This window comes from Anas platyrhynchos, chromosome 1 (genome assembly GCF_047663525.1).
Source record: "Anas platyrhynchos isolate ZD024472 breed Pekin duck chromosome 1, IASCAAS_PekinDuck_T2T, whole genome shotgun sequence".
Taxonomy (NCBI): domain Eukaryota; kingdom Metazoa; phylum Chordata; class Aves; order Anseriformes; family Anatidae; genus Anas; species Anas platyrhynchos.
The window spans coordinates 190,025,064-190,048,175 of NC_092587.1; the positions used below are offsets into that span (position 1 = coordinate 190,025,064).

The 23,112-nt window shown below is 41.9% G+C and overlaps 1 protein-coding gene and 1 long non-coding RNA gene across 4 annotated transcripts in view; one reads left to right on the plus strand and one right to left on the minus strand.

Annotated features, from left to right (window-relative positions):
• Positions 1 to 869: 869 nt before the first annotated feature.
• On the minus strand, positions 870 to 10,805 carry LOC119716173 (uncharacterized). Its single transcript, XR_005263950.2, has 3 exons — positions 10,682 to 10,805; positions 7,476 to 7,834; positions 870 to 7,396 (listed from the first exon to the last, which is right to left on the minus strand). It is a non-coding gene; the product is annotated as an uncharacterized lncRNA (long non-coding RNA).
• A 9,845-nt stretch (positions 10,806 to 20,650) lies between these two features.
• The window catches only part of EXPH5 (exophilin 5), a 34,369-nt gene continuing 31,907 nt past the window's right edge, over positions 20,651 to 23,112 (plus strand). Inside the window, exons 1-2 of one of the 3 annotated variants that reach the window (XM_038175644.2) lie at positions 20,660 to 20,932; positions 22,354 to 22,469. Coding sequence is in view for 1 of the 3 variants with exons in the window: in XM_038175623.2 (XP_038031551.2) it covers positions 20,814 to 20,932 (119 nt within the window). In the remaining 2 variants the exon portion in view is untranslated. Of the gene's footprint in view, positions 20,933 to 22,353; positions 22,470 to 23,112 lie in introns of all 3 variants that reach the window. The other 2 variants (XM_038175623.2, XM_038175657.2) reach the window with 2 other exon arrangements.

Sequence of the window (23,112 nt, forward strand, 5' to 3'; positions counted from 1 at the left end):
ATATTTCTGGCTGTAGCAATTAAATTTGGTTTAAATGTTTATGCTCATTAGAGCTATATTTGATAGTAATGGGTCATTAGACTAGTTTTAGAGAGGAGATGTAGGCTGGGAGTAAATCACAGAAAGACAATGTGGGAAAGCAAAAGGAAACTGAAGCTAAACTACCTCAGCAGGACCTGTTTACACTGATAGAGGTGAGGTCAGACCAGTGCCTCTCCATACACCTCAACCACTCCTGCTAACAATCCCTGTACTTGTCTTCTGGTAGGAACCTAGTGTGGGCCAATATGAAAACCAGCAGTGTGAACTGTAAAGTTGTCAAACCAAGTTCATCCCATATGTAAATGCAAAGTCATATTTTGTGATCTCCAAAAACCAGAGTGATGGCTGTGTTCTCAAAAATAGAGGGGGAACAGCAGCAAGGCTCACTCTCAGCAGGCATAAAATTCTGCCACCCCAAGCTTCAGAGGGGTGATACTATTCCACATCAGCCCAAATTCTGTGGCTGCTGTGCTTGATGTCCTTATTTACACACTCATTAACACACAGAAAGGGTTTTACGGGGAGCAACGTGGTGATGAAGCTGTGCAGATTTCTCTACTGTTCCCTTCTGAAGTATTAGATCAGTTCCGTGATGGTTGGTGTAGAGAACCATGTGCATGAGTAGTTTGATTTCTGAAGCTAACAACTACAAAATTTCTGTACTACTGCTGGCTTTAAGAAAACAGGAAAAAAAAAAAATGAAAACAGAAGCATTGTTAAGAAAATCAATTTTTATTTTATTTTATTTTTTATTTTTTATGGGATACTCTGTATACTTTTGTTAGACAAACCGACACAATGACTTAACATTTTTTGACAATCTGATCCCAGGGGCAGCATTCAGCTCCATGCTGTATGCATGTAAATTTAGGTATCTAAATAGGGGGGCTCACACGTGTCTGTCTGTTGCCATCTGAGCTAGGCATCCTGCCTGAGCCCCAGTGGCTTTTCCCGAAGGGCACAGATCTCCCGTCTGCCCTGTGTCACATCTGGCAGCCTCGTGCAGACGCTCATCTACCCTAGGGCACTAGATGCTTATGTGTAAGCCCACTGGAAACTGTAGAGCCATTTGACTAATTCGGAAAGAGCCATCTCATTTAGTCATCTGTATCCCACTCCAGTCCATTATCTGTATTGACTGGATCTCCACTGACTATAACGGGAGCATGACATGCAGACATGACATTTAAGTGCCTATAAGCTGGAACTGATGGTCTGTCACCCCTCCCCAAAGAATTTAATGTTCTCCAAATGTAAGGACACAAAGTCAGAGGCATGTGAAAGCACGGGATCATAGAATCACAGAATGGTTTGAACTGAAAGGGACCTTAAAGATCATCTAGTCCAGCCCTCCCGCCACGGGCAGGGACACCTTGTACTAGATCAGGTTGCCCAAAGCCCCATCCTGCCTAGCTTTAACACCTTCAGGAATGAGGGATGGACCTTAAAAGCTTCACCAAGCGTCTCAGCAGATTAGCGTTCCAGTTTCATTTCATTTAGCAATCCTATAAATCATTTTAGCATCAACAAGACCATTCAAGAAAGCAGTTGTTTCAGTAAATGAGGTTGGTTCATGGGCAGAGTTAAAGCCTAAACAAATCTTTTTATTGAGTTCAGTACTCTTTAATCAAAGTAGGATCTCTATTTCAGATTTAAGTTGTACAGGTTTAACAACTTATAAAACAAACTAAACTAAACTAAACTTAAAAAAAAAAAATCTCTACACAGCTCTACAGAGCATTGGTTCCTACCAAATTCAAAAGCAGCTGGTCAGTCTAAACTATCTGGCTCTGCCTCTCAGCAGAGTTTGGTGGCATAAACATCTCACCACAAACCTCAGATTCATGTCTTCCAGAGGGGACATGGATAACCATGCACCACCCAACTGTCTGCACTCATCAGTGCTGATGTTACTTGGCAGTCTCCTGTTTTGCTCACAAAGAGAACAGCAATACAATATTGTTAGCTGTAAAACAGGGATCAAATACGCCTGAACAGTATTTTAGCTATACTTACAATTGCCTCTTGTGTAGGTAGATATTTTGAAGAGTAAAGGGAGATTACTAATGGCAATCTGTAGGCTTGGCGCCTCGCTGACTTGGCCTGGCGCCTTGCTGACCTGGACCTGGATCCTGACATGCTGAGTTGACTCTCTGGCTTGACCTTGTGCCACCACAGACATGTCTGTCCATCAGTCATTGGAAGGAGGCTGAGCTGGGTTACCACCCTGGGACCTGTTTGCCTTGCTCAGGTGCTAGTGACTGTGCCTTGCCAGTGAGGACACTGCTCCTGCCTGCCTCGTGGTCTCTCCCCTTCCCTTACAGCACAGCCTTGCTGCTCCCGACATCACGTTATCTAGTGTCATGAAGGGTTTCCTGGGAAGGCTGTAGAATAATTGACCACGTAACAATGCAGCAATTAAAATTCAATATAAATAAAGGTGAAATTATGTACATAGATAAAAAAAGTCCCAACTTTGTAAATACCAATGTTGACCTCCGAGTTGATAGTCACCACCCATAAAATTTCAGTTATGAAGAGACTGTTTCTATTATAAGGTTGCTACTTAGGCGTTCACTATCTATATTTAAGCTAGCAATTATCCTGTAAGGTACAAACTAAAAGTAAAAGCAACAGAAAACCCCGGTGCTATCACTGTATATCACTATGTTGTATATGTGAATGTTGTCCAGCTGGATGGTTACATGAAGGGCTTTAACAACAATACTCAGCTTTCAACCCCAGATTGTAAACAGTCTGTGAAGAATTTATACTTCTGTGTATTCAGTGAAGTGCAAAGAGAACATGGCCATGCTGTGGCTTTCCTCATCCAGCTCAGGACAAAACTGCACTCAGTGATCACTGTCCTTCCGTTTGGATTCTCCATGCCATCCTGTCCCGCAGTAGCTGTCTAGTATCAGGAAATAGTAATACCTAAACTGCACTGAAAGGGCAAATAAAGTAACTTAACATCCCTTAGAAGACAACCCAGAACACTTGCTTCCCTTTAAACACAGCAATTCAAATATTGCTAAGACTTGAAATCCAGTCCTCACTGGAGTTGTGCTGTAGCTGTCCACAAGGCCTGGGTTTCACTCTGTTTGTGGTACTTCAAACACAGTATATGAAAAATGAAGAAAAAATCTGTAAGAATCTGTAAGAAGCACAGGTAACCACTCAGAGATTTCGCAGAAGCACACCATGGCAGGAAAGTGTTGCATCGTCACGCATTGCCTCTGTGCTTAGGATAGTATCCACAGGATCAGGGAAAAATAAATGTGAATTCAAATTTGGGGTGACAAAAAACTTCTGTTCTTCCTCACATTTATTATTGTTACTGCATTTCATTGTAAATCTATCTTTACTGTGTTTATTGTGGCATAAAAATTGGCATAATACATAGTGGCATAATATGGCAAAATATACAAAAATGACAAAAAAAAAAAAAAAAGGGAGACACATCTTCAGTGAAAAAACATGTGCTTGAAAAGGAACTAAAGAACAGAAAGAAAATCCAGGATACACAGTGAGACCTTTTATTCTAAATTTAAGAAAAAGGAAAAGGCATTTGAGTTGCTACTTATACTCAAAGAGTCATAGAAGAGAATAAAAAGATTTATTTTCTCTACTGTGGAATTGTTTTAGATAGTAAGGCACAAGTGAACATGGTGATCTGGGGAATCCCAGATCAATAGCTTTGACAAGACCATATAACACAAGACCAATAGCTTTAAGTGACAACCATTTCTCTTTGTGTTTTGTTTTGCTTTCCCTACTGTCACCTTTCAAAGCAGTAACAACCAAAGCCACCTGTGCATCACCACCTGTTTGATCCTCGCTGGTGATAGCAGATATTTTGCATCTTCGTTCAAACCACTCCACCCCATTCCTTGCAGTAATATTAACAACAAAACTTCCTGTTTGGGGATGCATTTCCGCAACAAATCCAATTACTGCGGCTCCAGGGAGGGGCTCAATGGGCAACAAATGCAACCAGGACAGATTGGTGTCACATGGATCTTTTAAAAGCCAGGTCCTCAGCATTGTGAGGCAGGCAAGACAACTTCCAACAAATTCCAAGCTATAGCTTGGAATAGATAACTGCATTTTTAGCCGCCCCAAAATCCTGGTGAAGGTGAATTGATTCTGTGCCAGTTCTTGGCCAGTGTGGACTGGGAAGTTGTGCTTCGTGAAATAAAGGCTTTGGAGATGAACTGTAATTCATGAAGGATAAGAGTATCAATTCAAAGCTCAGAAAATGTAGTGAAAAACAAGCTGTTGAAAAAGCATGCTCTTTCAAGAAATACAAAAAAGGTTATACAAATGCTGTGATAAACATAAATAATTGTATCTTTAAAAGGAATTACAAGTTAGCCATATTATGAATTATCAAATTGTATCTCTATTTTCCAAGGCATTTATCTGAGAAATTTAGGCAAATGGTTCCATGCACTCCCTGGTCTCAAACCCTACTTGCCAACACAACGGTAGGATGCTAAATTCATTGATTATTCAACAGCTTGACACCACGCTGCAGGGGAGCGTGGAGGAGCAGGGATTCACAGCAACACTTCCGTGTTTCTAGCAGCTGCCAGGAAGAGGCTGCACTCACAGTGTGAAAACTCTTGCAACCCCTCCAATGATCTATGGATTTTTAGGTGCCCTCACTGTAAATTTATCACTGTTTCCATTGTGCTCAGCAGCTTAGATGTGCAAGAAGCTTTCACAGTGTGTTACTTCTGAAGTATCTGAATGGTCTCAGTTGACATTCTGGTATTCAATCAACTTTTTACTGGATGGAGTAAAGATAAAATGCTGCTACCAAAAATTATCAAGATATCAGCACCAAATTAGTTTCTCATGTGGAATTCAAGATTGAGTTTTTCAGTGCAGAGTGCAGACATAGAAGTTGTGCTTGTCAATTCATACCATACATAGGTACATGCCTTTAGAGACCTTTCTTCTGACTCAAGACCTGGTTTGGAGATATCTGAGCAGATGAGAACTGGTGGCAAGGGTTGCCCTCTTCTCCCAGATTCCAAAATGAACAAAACCAACTTATGTTTTCCTAGGAAAAAAATCCTTCAAAAACAGTGGCATGTGTTGATTTGTTTTTAAATACTTTTTTTAAAATAGGTATGTACTTATTTAGTATTTTTTTCATTTAGGTCTTCCAAGAGCGTCCAATCAGATCAATAAAGTTACAGTCAAATTTGTGAGTTACAACTGTATTTTATTGCCTTGTTGATCAGGCTATTTATAATGTGCATTGCACAGCTACATGCTAGGATATGTAAACTGTTATATCTGCATATCTACAGCTCTACAGCTGTTGAAGTGACATCATTCCCAAGTGTTTAAATGGATACCTTCATTGATACCACGTTAAGTGAGATGAACTGATTTCATTAATCTTCTGCAAAGGCTTCTACATGTAACAGTGCCAGAGCAATAAATTCTTCCCACAGAGAGACAAAAACAGGCAATAGTGGGGAAAAAAATCGACTGAAGGATCACTCACTAAAGAGATTCAGATCATCTAGAAATGTTACAATACAGCAAAGACATATGTAACTACACCTGAAGTACTGGATTTATCTTTTTATCAGGAAGGTGATTTAGGAGGAGTAGGTGGAAAATAACAGTAATATTTTGCGTACTGAAAAACAGACAGAAGATAAGAAAAATCTTCAATGGCTCCACTGCCTTGTACTTTGAACAATTGCTTACATTAGCACCTAATGAACGTAATATGCTAGCATTTTCATTAACAATGCCTCCAATTTATAGTCACTTTGCACTGAAGCAAGATCTTATTTCATGAAGTTACCAACAAATTGTTTGTATTAGGTGTATGGTTAAGTGGATCCCCATTTAACAAGGTTACTTAACCAGTTTGCAAATACCTTGGTACATATAAACTGTGTTTACCCTGAAGCCAAGCAGCTAGGCAGTATGCAGGGCTATTTGGTTGAGATCATTTTCACTGGAAGAAAAAATACCCATTATCTCACTGCATATCCTGGTTTGCTCATCATCTGACCAAAGTCCTGTCTCCTAAGAGTAACAATGCACCAGCAGGAAGGTAATGTCCACGTCCAGAAGCCAAGCTCTATTTCCAGATAGGTCTGAGAATTTCTGGTCCATATAGAATTACAGGTGGCAAATTTTACTGTTTGTTTTATTCCTGAAGTGGAATAGAGGAATGAACACAAATGTGATGTTTGCTATTTTCTGTTAAATGAGAACTGTATCATTCTATCACAGTGGTAACAGAGAACTATGTCATTAAATAATATGAATTAAAAATCTAATAGAAGTTTTGAAGAAGGCTGTAAGCCAGTGACTAAGAAATACTTCTTCCTTTGGATCCCCCTTCAAGCCACGCTACCAGCACTTTTCTATGCGCTTTCTAACCTCCCAGTTGCTTTCAGACATGGTCACGCAGTCTGATTCTCATGCAGCCAAATCAGCATCCTTCTTCTTCCCCATTCTTGGAGTCACTCTGGTTTGACCATCACTAAGGTGGAGCTGGTGCCTCCTACAACTAGGTCAGCGATACTTTACCTTGATGACACAAGGCAGTGACCTAGTCAGAAGCATTCTGCCAGCTGCAAATTATTCCAAATATGTTGCTGGGTCAACTATGCCACAACAGGCATTGCCTCTCTGTGCAAGTGATGTATTAGACTCCCCACAGCTGCCTCACCATCTTTTTCACCAGTTCCTCCTTGCTGCCTCCTTGTCATTGATGCTGGAAATTGTCAGGTCTGGATTCTGCAGGTTTCAGTCTGGCATTTTTTCTTTCTCTTCAGGCTCTCACCTCAGCCAAACGTTTCCTTATTTTTCACTCAGTCTGTCCATTGAGCATTTGCCTTCCTCAGAGCCTGTCTTGTTTACCCCTCTCCCCTTGCATCTAGAGCACCAGCACGGTATAGCCCATGCTGGAGCAAAAATTGGGTTTCCCAGGTAAGAAGGTCATTTGGCAGGTCCTTTCCTGTTTTCCTTTTTATCACTCGCCAGGCACAGAGCCAGGAGCGGGGCACTTTGCCAGCACACAGGCTGCTCTCACCCCACCCTGGACCTCGTGTCTTCGTGCCTACCTCACCTCTGGAGCGGTGCCTGGGGCCGCACCCCTCGCTACACCCCTGCAGCAGCGGAGCCACTCCTGGCCCTGGCGCTGGCCCCAGCTCCTCTGCCTCTGCCCCACCTGGGGAGCCGAGCCTTGTGCTTTCCGGCTGCCTTCCTCCACGCATGCAGCCAGGGCTGATTCCACTGCCTGGGGTCTCTGTGGTGGCTTGCACTGGGAATGCAGACAAGGCATGTGCACAGACAGAACAGTAATTTATTCCACCTGAGAGAAGGAGAGAATGCTGGCTGTAACAATGCTTGTCTCCCAGATAGGCATCAATCAGACATGTAACGTTACGTACTTTTAATTGATCTGTAGGTTGATGTGGTGATATAGCATCCTCAGACACTCCCCAGAGACAACAGGCTCCTCTCCAGGCAGCTCTTCCAGCACCGCTGTTCCCCTTCTCCTGGGATGACTTTTGCTTCAGCAGCAGCAGAACAAAATCAGCACTTGTCTGTCCGGGATGGAGTTCACAGAATCACAGCATCGCAGGATGGGATGTCTGGAGATTATCTGGTCCAACCCCTGCTCAAGCAGGGCCACCTAGAGCTGCTCTCCCCCCCAGCAAGGAGGCTGAGGGTGCACAGAGCCAGGACAGCTGTGTACAGCCTAACCAAAGGGATATCCCTTATGATATGATGTGTCCAGCAATAAAAGCTAAGACAAAGGAGAGGGGGGAGTTATGTGGTTTTGTCATTAATATTCCCAAGTAACCATTACACGTGCTGAGGCCCTACTTCTCTGAAAGCAGCTGGACATCTGCCTGCTGACGGGAAGCACTGAATGAACTCCTTATGTCGCTTTGCTTGCACATGCAGCTTTGCTTTACCTATTAAACTGTCCTTATCTCAACCCATAAGTTCCCTGTTCTTGACCTTCTGAGTCTCCCCCCATCCTTCTTGTGGGGGGAGTAAGCAAGCAGCTGGGTGGGCATTTAGCTGCTGCCTGGGGCCAACCCACCACAGCACTTGAAATGCCTTGGGCTTGACTGACAGAGCATTTTCAATTAATTAATACAAATTAATTGAATTAATACAAATCTGTTATTTGCTACCAGGGCAGACTGAAAATGGGTACAAACATCATGCTCCTGATCTTGAATGAGGATGTGTCTGAAGGAAAAAGTATTTTTGCTACTCTGACCTTAACAATGATAATCTATGACAAGGGTTAATTGCAAAGGCACATAATTATTGTTGGCTCCTCTTTGAGCATCTCCTGGCTGTGCCTCACAGTGCCAAGGACATTAAGGAGAGAGGGAAAAGCCTTGCTGCTCTGAGTAAGCTCTTCCTTAGAAATACATGACTGTTTTTTCCTTATTATTCTTCCTTTACTCATTCCCAGGACAGCATGTCCAGCTGCTAACAATGTTTTGTTGGTTTTGTGTTTTTTTTTAAAGATCATACAAAAAGTAACTGTCATCATCAGAGCTCACTGGGAGAGGAGCTAAGGGTGCTAGGCAGCTCCTGACTCCCTCCAGATTAATTATTTGTCCTGCTGGGAGTCATACGGGTACAGGCATCTTCTGCCAGCGCTGAGTAACAGTGTGTCACCCAGGTAATTCTTTTCAAAGTGCTGAAACACTTAGGTACACTTCAACCAGATTAAAGTTGTCAATCCTACCAATGCCATTTCCTATTTCCTGAGCAGCAACTCATCTCGAAAACAGGTGTTAGGTATTCCAGTGTCATGTAAGAACCCCTTTAACGCAATAGGACTGACATCAAAGGACCTGCAGGGTGGACAAGTCCTTGCAGATCAGCCTGTGATAACAGACTGAATACCCATGCTGCATGTGGCTCAAAAACATCATGGTGCAATTCTATGAATTTGGTAATGCCTGCTGTCATTCTGATCACGTGGCAACATTTTCACCACCAAATCCAGCACAGAAGATGAACACAACTGTTCTATGAACACACTAATCCCACATAAATCCCTTTGCCTTTAAAGCACAAGCATTACTAAGGCTTTTGCTTCTTGGTTTTTCATTTGCTTTTAAGAAAGAGACTTACACAGTTCCTGTGAGCTGGTAAATAAAATGAAGCTAAAACTGAAGAAGTTATTTTGAAAACTCTTGTGCCATCCAAGTGCTTTTACTAGCATTTTTGTGCTAGTAGTGAAGAAATTGAAACTCCTCCTGTGCTTACAGCATTACAAAAACAGTGTGTAATTCTTTCTTCTGATGAAATACACCCGTATAATACAGAATTTATGGCTGATGTTAAAAGAAAATGAGATCATATATAAATAGCATATCACCATGTAAAAAGTTACCCCAAAATGTTGCAGTTATATGAATTAATACATATGCAACCTCTCACACCTTCCCTGTAGATTATTGATAACATTTCTCTGGTTTTTTTTTCATTATTTCTCACAAAATAAAATAAAATAAAATGGATTATATATCATTGCCATTTTTAATGTGCACAAACTTCACCTTTCTTTCAGTATGAAATACAAATTCTGCAAGGTTAATTAACAAAATGATAATTTGCAGGAAAACTACTAATGTAACTAATTTAATTAGAACAGGAATGACTTCTTAATTCTGCATTCCTTCAGGACCCAGAGTTTTAGCAAGCCTGTACCAAATTTTCCTAAATATAGGTTGACACAATTAGAACAATTCCAGCACAGATTTGCCAGGAAGCAGAGCACCAAAGGTGTTGAAGTTACCCTGGTGGCCATTATCTTCAGCACCCATCATTAAAGAACTCTGCAGAGCACACAGTCCTCCCTCACATGCTTACAGCAGGCAGGACGTTGGGTGGATGAAAGCTAGCAATGGCACGGCAAACAGAGCTAATCTACGGCACTGCTTGTTCAGCAAAATTCCTTTTCCACAAGAATGGGGTCGTCGGTTTCTTTCCAAGCTGCTGTAGCTGCTTGTATTTCTCCACCTAGATAAATTGTCATCTTTTACGTCCAGGTGCACTGGTGAGTCCCTCACTTTCAGCCACTCCCATACTGATCCAGTTCTTTTACTTTAATTTAATCCTGTTATTAATATGTAGAGTTGCTACTTTGATTCTTAATGTGTTTAGAACAATCCTTCCAAGCTGACCTCTTTTGCTTTTGCACTGGGGTTGTCAAACGGGGTGGCTGCGCAACCTGTTATCCCCAGTTCTCAGCACTCCTGCCTTTGACAGAATTCCCTCTCCCCTTTTTCAAGACCTCTTTGCTAGGTGCTCAGGCAAAGCAGTTAACTGTGAAGCCAGACTGATGTTTAAGATGAATCCAGCAAGGAGAAAACAGCACAAATCACTTGGCTTCCCCTCCCATTAGAGCTAACAAAGGCTCTGGAGTTCCATGCCACGGTCACAGTCATGCAAGTCCATGCCCCCTTGTTCTTCAGTTCCTCACACTGAGATCAGGACTGGATTACACCTGAGCTACACAGTAAATCTTCATTTAGATAGAGATTCATTTTCATCACCTATACTAGGTCCCTAATGCTTTCATCAGACTTTCCAACCAAACCTCCGTTGTACTGCCTACCTTTTATCATCTGGGGTCCATCACTGAGGATCTCTGCAAAACTGACAGCGCAAAGTTCCAAAGCCATCACTTAAATAAGGCAGCAACATCCCACTGGGCTTTTTTAATGTATAACACATATTAATTAAAGGGCAAATCATCCTGGGGAAGGAAAACAAACATCTGTACTTCCTGGTGTTATTTGGATTAGAATTATTAAGTGCATATATCACGAAGGATTTATCGATACTGCTTACATATTTAATATAAAACTTGGAAGGAAAAAAAACCCTGTTTCAAAACAATCCTATTCAAAGTATAAGCACATTTATAAAATATGCTTTCCCATTAAGCACTGGATAGCCTTTTCTAAATGAATTTAGTTAAATATCCTTGATGAGAGAGTAAACAAAGCTAAGTGACAAGCCTCATTAAATTCCTCTCAAAACATACAGCTATTGACTTCAATGGGAGTTGAATCTAACCCTAAATTAAGAGCTGAATTGCTCAAGATTAAAACAACTTGTTTTAAAGCCTGGGGACAGTTTGTTCATTTTTCATTTTTATACTATATTGGTATTCTTCTTTTATTATGTGTACAAACAGGTGGGATGGGATTCCTCTCACCTAACTTCAGACATTTGCAGTGTACACTTCTCAGCCAGCCATGCCAGACTCACTTTATATTCAATGCAGAGAAACAGCCTCTTTTAAGGCATGATTCATCTGACCCATTTTAGATGTCTACTTCAGAATGAGATAAATTGTGTGCTAGAAGTATTTGGTTTTCTTCATTGAAAGTAAAGGTAATTAGGCAAACTCACTTAAAGAGACCTGTCTATATTACAAGTGTTTACACTTGGTAAAATGAGTATTTCCTCTGGCAGCTGAAGCCATTTAGACCTCTTGTCAATGTATGTAGAAGAGGACTAGTTAGTGAGTTTAGCTGAAGCCTAAATATGTCTTTTACCTGATCTTGCAGGTGGAACTTGCTTGCCAAGGGAAAAAAAATATTTTTTTATAGAATGTTTATTCTTCTGACACTGTATTTGTAGACGACCAACATCAATAGCCACTGATACTTAAGGATGTGAATGGGCTACACCTCCAACTTCCACTGTTAAGGGCATTTAAGTATCTATTTATGCCAGTAGAATAAGAACTAGATTCTGATATAATTTCCCTATACAAAGAATCACAGAATCATAGAATGGCTTGGGTTGGAAGGGACCTTAGAGAGCATCTAATTAAAACGCCCTGCCAGGGGCAGGGATGCCACCCACTAGACCAGGTTGCTCAAAGCCCCATCCAATCTGGCCTTGAATGCCTCCAGCATGAGGCATCCACAGCTTCTTTTCAAACACGATAGAGAGAGGCTTGGCAACCCCATCACAATTCCCTCAGGGCCCTGGGGTGCATGGCATCGGGCCCCACAGACTTGTACACGTTTGTTTTCATCTGGTGGTCTCAAACCTGCTATTTGCTTACAGTGGGAGGGACTTTGCTCCCCTAGTCCCTTCCTTGAGTTTCAGGGACTTGAGAGATGTGGGAAGCATGACTGGCAGCAAAGGCTAAGGCAAAGAATTTGTTGAGTACCTCAGCCTTCTCCATGTCTGTTGTAACCAGTTCTTCCTTCTCGTTTATCAGAGGAGGTACGCTCTATGAGGACTTTCTTTTCTGGCCAAAGTACCTACAGAATCCCTTCTTGTTATTCTTTGCATCCCTTGCCAAGTTCTGTTCCATCTGTGCCTCGGCTTTCCTGATCCCAAAGCAGAGAATTCTGCTTTACGTTAGCAGTCCTCCCACAATAAAAGCACTCTTGGAGTTATGCACTAATGAAGAACAGAGAACTATCTGTGATATAATTAAGCTATAAACAATCTGCTTCTTAGCTGAAATGCAAGGCATTTTCACTCAACAATTTATATTAATTTTCCCTGGTATACTCTCAGAGGCATTTTGATTTCACTATACCAGTTAGTGCATCTTGTCTTCTAAAAAGAGGATTTGAATAAAAGTTTTTTGGTTAAGTAACTTTATTTTAGATGGTGAGATTTTTATTACATTTTACTTATTTTTACTCTCTTTATTAAATTAAAATTAAATGATGATTTTTGTAAGATCCATAAAGTTTCTTCACCAAGTACTTGATATTGTGAGATTCTAAGGAAACCAATCAAAGTTGCTGATAATGTCTCTGATGATCTGATTATTATTCCATAGTAAAAGATGAACTTATCTATAACATGAAACAAAATTCCTCACAATGGGTTGCATTTATATCTTTCAGTCAGTACACAGAAGCTTTATGTGTCTCTGCAAATCTCTGTTTTGAAGACCTAACTGTGACATATATGCTATAAAAAACTTAGAATCACAGAACCATAGAATAATTTAGATAGACGTTGAGAAGTCATCAGTTTGAATCTCGTGGTCAAAGCTAGGCTAACTTCAATGTTAGACAGACAGAGACTTCAAGTTTTGCCCATTTACAGTCTCCTTGGATAACCTGTTCCAGAGTTTTATCAACCATGTTTGGTTGGTTGGATTTTCTTAATAGTAAGATTTGTTTTTAATGCTATTTACATCCATTTTCCCCTTTCCTTTTGTGCTGGACCTCCAAGAAGATCCTGGCTCTGTTCTCTCTGTAATCACCCACTAGAAGGATATACCCAGCAATTAGATCCACTTACCCTTTTCTTCAGGCTGAACAAACCCATTTCTCTCAGCCTCTACTCAGGTGTCACATGCTGCAACCTCCTCCTCAGCTCTGTGCTCCTCCACTGGACTTGCTCCAGTTTGCTAATGTTTCCTGTAATTGGGAGGCCAAAACCAGACACAGCATTCCAGGTGCAGTCTCTTGAGTGTCATGGAGAGGGAATAACCAATTCCCCTAGCATGCTGTCTACACTTAGTAATGCAGCCCCATATACAGTTAGCCTTTTTTTGTGCAAGGGCACATTGCTAGCTCACATTTAGCTTGTTCACCATGACCCCCAGATCCCTGAAAGACTGCTTTCTAACCTGCCAGTTCCCAATTTGCACTGTTGCATAGGATTTTTCATGAGCAAATAAAAGGCTTTACTTGTGTTTAACTTTTTAACTTGCCTTTTTTGTTTTTGTTTTTGTTTTTTTTTCTTGCTGTTTTGACCTTTGAGAAGTTTCTGTCAGGCTCTCTCTCTAGTTTGTTGAGGCTATTGACTGTCCCTCTGAATAACTGCCTTGCCATCCAGCACACCTTCCACTCCCCTCAATTTAGTGAAGCTACTGAAGTGAAGCTGCATTCCATCTCATCATTCAAGCTGTTAGTGAAGATCTCATGGCAGCTGGTCAAGACCACATTTGCAGAACAGCTGAACAGAAGGCAGACAGGAAAAGAAAACCTCAGGAATTTGTTTATAAGATGAGGAGTCCTCTGCAGCCGCATAAAACACATGCTCTTGACCACAGCTATGGATCTGGCTATGTGGAAAAGGAGATCCCAGGAACAAATCACTAACACCAAGGCATTATTGCTATGGAATGCCACGGTTGGTCCACAGCCCATCCAGAGGTGATGGTACCCAACATGAGCCCACCTTCCCAGATTTCACATATATGTTTTTCTGGCTATGTCCATTAGAATATGCAAATGCTCATCTTGGTTCAGACCACCACTCCATCTACCTCAGGGGTATATGAGGCTCTCTCAAAATGTGCCTATTCTCAGCTCACGCATTTTCCTGAGTGCCTTTTCTATTAAATAATCTTGAATGAATCTGTCCATTAAGTACTTCTGCCATCTCCTTTTGAAGCCATATAAACTTTTGTATCCATAAAATCCTTTGGCAAGGACTTGCACAAGTTCTCCTTTTGCTTGGATTGAAATCAGCTCCTGTTAGCTCCATTTGATGGCCTCTCATTCTTGTGTTTGAATAAATGCCAGAGTCAATCACTTTTTACTCTTTGCATTCCATATAGAAATGCAGAATTTTTAGAATTCTGTATTCTAATTCTATATTTAATATATAGTTTTACATATTCATATACAACCTGCATGAGTATATAATACATTCTCTATATAAAGAATATATATGAATATGTAATCATTATATATTCACGGTATATATTCACAAAATATTTACATGTGAATATATTTCTATTTTATATTATTATATTTCTATTTATATGAATATATAATATATGCTACACTCCATGTAGAATTCCATATTCATATACAAGTTGTAGGTGAAACATGGATTTATTTTTCTGTCCTAATAAATTTAATATTTGCTTTGCTTTTTGATACTTTCACAAGTTATGCATGGCATAAAGACTTCACTTCTGAATGGTAATAGCTCAGAGTCCATTGCTTACGTGTGAAAGCTTGCTTATATGTGAAGCTGGGATTTTTTTCCACACACACCAATATTTCAATAAGTTAAATTTTACCTACCCTTTCATTTCTTAGTCACTTGGTCTTACAAAGGCCTCTTGTGGTCCCTCACAGTCTGTGTTTGTCCTTTCTGTCCTGAGTATCTTCGTATCACCAGCAAACTTCCTTATCTCACTGCTCACTTCTGCAGATCACTTCAAAATGTAATGGACAACACAAATCCCCTCACAGAGCTCTGGGAAACTCCAATGGTGACCTTCCTAAGTGTAATAACTAATCATCTTCTTACCATCTGTTTCCTAACTCTTAACCAGTTATTCACTCATAAAATGATCTTGTCTTTAATTTCATGAATACTAAATGTCCTTGGAAACTCTTGTTCACAGTCCTGTAAAAGTCTTCAAAAGTTCAAGCAGATGGCATAAACTTTTCTGTCTTTATCCAAATATTTGCTGACGTCCTTCTAAAATCTCAAAGAAGACTGCAAAGTAGGATTTCCCTTTTTTAGAAACCACATTAACTCTTCTGAGGTAACTTGTGTTAACCCAGGTAACTACTCATTCTGTCCTTTATTACAGTTTCCACAAATTTACCCAGATGTCTGATGCATAATCCTGTAGTTCCCTCAATTCTCTCAGAAAACTATTTTACAGCTGGTATTTATTTGTCCCACTCCAGTCCTCAGGTATCAAGGACTACAGTTACAGACTACAGTGACTCTAGTTGGAACCATTGAATGAAATAACTTCTGGTACTGGTGATCTCTTAATGTTTGCATTGCTAATTCATCACATAATCAATTTCACAGTCACTTTGGCTTCAGTCAGATTCTCTCCTGGGAAAGGATTCTGGCATGTGGGATTCCCTAGTTTCTTCCACCATGAACATCAATTTCTTCTCTGAAAAGGTCTTCTGCTCTCTGTAGTATTCCTTTTATACCCTGATCATTGATCAGGCCCTACAGATTTTCTGATGAGCTTCTTGATGTGTCTAAAGCTCAGACACCACATCTTGATTTGGTGCTGGTTTAAAGTTGTTCCTCCTCTTTTTTTTTTTTTTTTTTTTTTTTTTTTTGGTCTGCTTAATTTTATTTTCATATGTTATCAGCCAGGATTTTTGAACTTTTCTAGTTTCTTCACTTGGATATGACTTTAGCATTCTGAAGGTTGCTTTCTTGATTCTAATAGCAGCCCTTCTTTATTGCTTAGTCACACCTGATTCCTCTTACCTTTACTCAAGCCTGTCTTAATAGGTTGCATGCACTGGCATATAACCTTAATATATTAAATGCTTAATTGTGCTGTGTCCCAGGTACTGGCCTCTGGTGATTATGCTTATGTGCATATTATTTAAGGAGGAAGAGAAGGTTACATAGTTTCTGCCAAGAGAATAGATGTTACATATGGTACTAGCCAACCTATGTCTCTGTCAGTCAGGACACCAGACATGTGAGTACCCCCTGATGAAGCAGAAATCCTGTATCATTTCAACAAAACACATTCCTTCAAGCAGTGCCATTATACTTCTGTACAGAGACGTACAGGTAAGCACCTTCTTCCTTCTTCATATACCTCTCCAGGCCACAGTCCCCTATAGCAACCCCCTAAAATCCCAACCTGTCTTGTCCCATGAGGGATCCTGTTCACAATTTTGCCTCCAGCCCAGAGAAAGTGCAGTCCTGAAGGGTACTCACAGAGGAACTAGTCATTATCTGAATCCTAGAAGTGAGGGAGGAAGGACAGACATCCATGCACGAGCAAAAAGCACATAGAAGGGATGTCAAGGCCTTGTTGTCCAAAGCAGCACCAAATACAAGGAAAGCAGTGTCAAAAAGTGCAAGGATAAGACTCCATGTCTTAAGTCTGTTAAGTTCATAAGACTCTGTTTGGCAGACATCTCATGACCAATTCTCCTTGCCGGCATGCAGTGCTAATATATATTATTAAGATGAGAGGAAACAAAAGCAGTGAGTAGGTGAATGGTGCAGAAAGCCAACATGTCAGCAGTCCAGAGTCTAAAACTGGGAGAAGGAGAGGCCCATATACTCAAGTGACTGGGAGGAAAAGCAAAGAAGGTGAATGAGAGGCTCCGAGAGAGGAAATGCTTGAGGAAATTGTGAAACGGAGCAGTCTGCAGCCATGCAGGCTGCAAGATTTGACTTGTGAGTGGGGTGTACCTCGAAGATTGACTTTCCCTGCGGTGCCTGTGGCGGTTTCAGGGTGGACAAAATGGCCTACGCTCTGCAACCTGCTCAGCCCAGTCCTGGCTCCCGGCTTGCCTCACAAGAGGTTGTGTAGTGCACAAACAGCTATAATAACATGAGCAGCATTTGGATGTTGACATCCAGGCATTCTTCAAAGTGCAGCACTTCACAGTTAAAATGCCTAAATGAAAGTCTTAAGATATTTTGAAGTGGTAGCTGAGGGCCCAGTTAAGGATCCTGCAGGACACTGTTGAGTGGAAATGTCTACATGTGGCAGTGGGAACCACACACTGCAACCCACTGTGTCCCGTGAAACTCAGCAGGACAATTAGTTAACTTAATGCAATAGCTCAATCACCACTATTACAGTAAACTGAGATATAAATGATGGGCTTATTAAACACAGTGAGAGGCACGGCTTTTGTTTTTGAGAGCACTTTTGATCAAACTATTTTTGACCTAGGTTAGTGTTGGAAATTTTTATTTCGAACACAATGAGCAGATTTAATACATTTTAAATGACGGACGCTTCATATTTATTCTTTGCATGGCCATGAAGGCTTTTTCACTTAGCTCAAGGAGTTAATTAAACTAGCCTTCACTAATCTGCGTGACAATTTACACAGTAATTAGTCCAACAGGATTAGACAAGATCTTACAGTTCTTCCAAGGCTCAAGGCCAATTGCTATAAGATGCAACCAACCCTGCTGCACATTCCCCTCTATTCTCCAGCTACAGATCAGCTTACAGAAACAGACCCTCTGGCTTTCTGCAGTTCTACGCTTTGAAATCTTCCACTGAGAGTAAGTGGAGTTAACACCACCCATTAGTACAACAGTATTTGTAAAGTGCAGTTTTTGAAGAATTTGCCCTGTAATTAAGGTATGTGTCAGCATCCTCTTTAGTGGCATTGGCAATTAACATTACTAATAGACATGTCTCATGTCTGCAGCATCTCATATGTTATTTTGGCCCTCTGTTTCAGGTTGCTAAACAGAAGAAATGCTGCATATTTACAAGAAAACACTTCTGTAGCTTCCTGGAACAGCTCTTAGCTAAAATCATGGAAAAAGTTTTAGAGCCTGTATCCTGTCTTGAGTTTATGCAACAGAAATTAAAGCACATGAGGTGCTAGAGACTCTAAATACTGGAATGCAGGTGGTATTTTCTTGCCATCATGATCTGTATATGAAAAAGGCATAATCTTTAAACTGAGAAGGAGTAATGAAGAGATATGGAAAGGTGGTTGTTCTCCACAAAATAAGAATGTGACAAATGACTCCATAGACAGGACCCATTTCTAGTCATGATCCAATACATGTTTTGTAGTGGTGATATAGCATGCTAAAGAAGCTGTGTAAAATGAGGGTCTTTTTACCAGATGCCCAAGTTTATACTCAAATCTCTAAAAATTCTGGATTTAGAGTGCATGAAGTAATAACTACAGTGATGTGTGGCAGAATCTTTCTGGAGGCCCTAGTGTACCTACTCAACACCCTACTAAATAATCCTGTCACTTAGTAGAGAATGAAAAATTTATTTCTTTCTCATTATTACCTGAAAGGCTACACATTGCTTATATACAAAATGAGGGTCTTCTCCCTGTTCCCCTCTGCACTGAAAATATTGTATTCTAACATACGACTTGGTGATTAAAAAGAAAAAAAAAGTCAGATTGCTAGAAAAGAAGAAAAAGATTTGCAGAAACCTAAAAATATGAATTTAATTCTTAAAATTATTGTAGGATATATACAATTACAAAGTAAGCAAACTACGTGTGGGGGATGTGGACTCTTTCTTTATGAAGTAGTGTTTAATTTCTTAGTAAACCCATATGAACACCCATGTACTTTGTATGGACTCTATGTATGTATTTATGTATTTTTAGAGGTTTTCATAACAAGTAAAAAATAAAAATAATAAATATATATATATACATAAAACATGACTTCTAAGGCAGCAGAGGGTATAGATGAGGCCCTGACTTGTGGCCCTGAAAAAATGCTCACACTAGTAACAGACATCTTTTCAGACAATTAGCTTAAATCTGTTATTTTCAAACTGCCAGATTTGAATCGAGTGCATTGCAGTGGATCTAGAGAAAAGTCATCATGGTCCTTCTCAGCCCTGCCAGTGTGATGGAGAAGCACCGTGAGCAATTGCTTCCCATACCCTGTAGGTGCTAGGTAGAAAGGGAGAGTGATGTCTAATCCTTTGCCTGGGAGACTCCCAGGAGAATGGCGTGCACTCAGCTTCTTCTGCTGGAACATAGCCATGAAGGATACATGACGGAAAGTCTGCAACCTGATATTCCGTTTCTGTAGTTTCTTTCCAGCCTATAGGGAACTTCTGAAAGCAGAAAAGAAAATGCCAGATTGCAGGTATGATGGCTGAGTATGTAATGAAACAGTCACTCCACTGTGCTCAACACAACAGAACAGGGAGGACGGGATGTTTGCCCAAAGAGAGAAGATCTGTAAGCTGCTAATGCAGCAGTGATGACTGGGGTGGCTCTTGCATCTTTTGAAATAACAGGTTTGGACTTTACCCAGAAGCGTGTCCTGTACCCTACTAAAAATCCTCTGTGTCTTTTTTCTGTTGGAGACACCTCCTCCCAACATCTTCTCAGCAGCATAATCCTTCACGCTCTCATTACGTTCTTCATCAGTTGTCTCATAGCCTTGTTTTTGTTGTTTCGTTACCAGGAATCGGTAAACTCCTCTTTGGGCCAGACGAGTGATGCCAGAAGCTACACCAAAATCAGGAGCCTCCTGGAACCTGTTATTCCCGCTGTGCTCTGAGGTCCTTATTTCCACTTGCCCAACACGACTTCCTAGTGGGGAAGCATTCTTCGGCGGCCCCACGTCAGCCTGCTGCGGGGTGGGAAGGTGTCTGCATGCAGCTCGGCCCTGCTCCTGCTCATACCGTGCCCTATCCACCACCTCAATTTTCCATAGAAAGAATTGTGTCTGCTTTTGTGATCACATCTGCGGTTCGATCCCAAATAAAGTCCTTCTTTGACCAACGTATTTCAAAGGGCATTTCAGTACTAATATAATGGGTTTAGGTGGCAAGGGTTTGGTAGAGGGGGCTGCGGGGGTGGGCTTTGTGAGCAGAGCCCAGCAGCTGCCCCAGGTCAGGGCAGATCCAGCTCCAGACAGCCCCAAAAGGGACCAGAGTTGAGCCATGAGCGATGCTGGTTGGGTCTCTGGGAGAGCAGACTGAAGGAAGGGCAAATCTCTTGTGCTCCAGCAGCTAGGAAAGAGGGCTGTGCATCTCCACCACTTCTCCCCAAGGAGAGCAAACACCACAACCCCCCGGCCGTACGCGCGGCGCCCCACCGCTGCCTCGCGGAGTGGGCTTTATAGGGCCGGGGGAGGCTCTGGGGCTGCCTCTCCGCCTCTCCCCGCCCCGCTCCGCCTCCAGAGGGAACCGGGGGCGGCCTCCGGAGGGAAGCGGCGGCGGTGGCGGCGGGCGGCGGCCGGGCGCTGTGGTGCCCTGGCTCGGCCATGCCGCTGTGGCGCCGCGCTGCCAGGGGGCCGGCGCTGCCCCCCTGCCGGGGGTGAGCGGAGCCATGAGCGCGGCTTGCCGGGGGCCCGACCTCAGTTTTTTAAGCGAGGACGAAGCCAGGACGATTTTCCAGGTGCTGCAGAGGGACTCGGAGCTCCGGCGGGCGGAGAAGGACAGGGTCAGGTACAGCAGGCGGGGACGGGGCTGCGCTGCCCGGGGAGGGGGCAGCGGGAGTAGGTCCCTGTGGGGCCGGGCTGGGCTTGTAGGGGCGGCTCTGAGCAACCTCTGCTGCTCCCCGGGGCTTTATGGCAGGGGATGAGGCCAGTTTGGGCTTTTACTCCGTCGCTACTACAGGTAGGAAGGTGTGGGTTGAACGGCGGTGGCTGGGCAGGGGGAGCTGGGGCTGAGTGCGGGGGGAGCCCAGCCCTCGGCTGAGGGACCTGCGGCCAAAAAAATGTGTTGGAAAATGAGTTATTTACCATTAGAGGTCATCATTTCCTTGAGGTACCCTGTGGGGAGCTTGCAAGGGGAGGCAGTGTCCTGTCGGATTCACGTGGGCACTCTGAAGAAATCATTCGTGGTAGATATAGAAGGAATGTTAATGAGTAACGTTTCTGTCAAGTGGATTTTTGTGCTGTGTGTTTTTTTAGTTTAGCTGGTGAAGCAATAGTCTGCCCTCGAATTAAAGGCTTTCACCTGCCACTGACTTTGTTCATCCATCTGTGTTCTTCCGACTTAGTTGGCAAAAAAAGTGATCTCTCTTCATGCAAAGGCTGTCAGAATAATCTTATGCTATAAGAGAGCATCTCTGGTGATGCTTTACGGACACAGAGTATACTTTAAATCCCAGCTGAAGAGATACTCAGAAGTTGGGAGAAGATAGGTGTTCATCATCAAGGAGCCATGCTGAAATCTAGGTTAAACTCCTGGATCTGTCAAAGGCTTTGTATGTGTCCTTGGGCAAGTTTCTTAATCTCTTGAGCCTAATAAAAGTGCTTTCTTTCTCACTCCACTTGTCTACCTGGTCTTATTTAGACTGTAAGCTCTTAAGGCCAGGGGAGCCCCATCATGAGCAGACGGGTGGCAGCTCTGTGGTGTTGCTCTGTGCTACTGTAATCTAAGTAATAACAGTGATGACCCTGGAGGGCCAAATCCTGCTGTTCTTATATGACCACAGTGAGCTTCAGAGGCTTGGAATAAAATTACATTTGCTCCTCTTGGTCCCATATGACTCTATGACTGGGAGCCAAGAGGGCAGGCATTCTTATTACTATTTTGATAATTAACTTGGTATGTATTTTTTGCAATTCAAAGCTTTTTAAAATAATGCCTGTGTGCTGTTGTAGCCCACTCCTGTGATGCTTTCTAAGTGTGATTTTGCAGATAGCTGATTTATGCCACGAATCCAGTGAGGTGTACAGGAGATGATGTGCGATGAAAGGAGCAGTTTCATCAATACTGCTTCTGTGCATGAAGTCACTGAAGGGAGTTGTGCCCCCAGCTTCTCTTGGGCATGGTTAGAGCTGACCTGAGCCAGGGAGCAAGTTAATGATAACCAGCGGGCCCACTGGCCAAGTTAGTTCAATGGCTATCTTTACTTTCAGTATAGCGTGTCCCTGTGTAGACCAAGCTGGTCTGGACTGATGGAGAGAATGAAGAGTTTGGTTGCAGACCGCAGGTCAAGTTCCAATGACCACTTATGCGTGCTGTTTGGTGTCTGGTGAGTGAGCACACAGATGTCTCCAGAACTCTGAGAAGATCAGTGAAAAATTGAGTTCCATTCTCAGATACAACTCACTGTGGAAACAATAAATAAATAAATCAGGAATAGGCTTTTGTCTTTATACAGGCTACATTTGATGCTATGTAAGCAAAAACATTTTTAATTTTGGAAGACAAACATTAGAAATAAGTTTGAGGTTCAAAAGATGGAGGCTGACATCTGGAATGGTTTATCTCGTCAAGCAAATTACAGCTGTGGTTCAGGGAAGTTGATTTTCACATGCATTCAAATGTATTGCAGTGCACTGTAAAGTACCTACCAATTCCTCCTCAGGTGCATTGAGTTTTCAGCTAAATAACTGAGATTTCCAGGTGGAGATATATATTTATATATATGTATATATTTTTAATATAAAAATATATTTTGTAAAAATATAAAAATATTTTTTTATAAAAATATATATAGATTTTTTTCTTGATGCTTACCTACACTGAAAGTTTGATAGGGCCATTGGATCTCTTTTTATCAAGATAGCCCAAGTCTCTGTGAAACGAGATATATAGTGGGGAAGTGCTTTGGAAAAAGCCAGTCTCTTTATTCAGCCCTGTCCTCTCTTTCTCTTTTGTAGCCTTTGTATGGA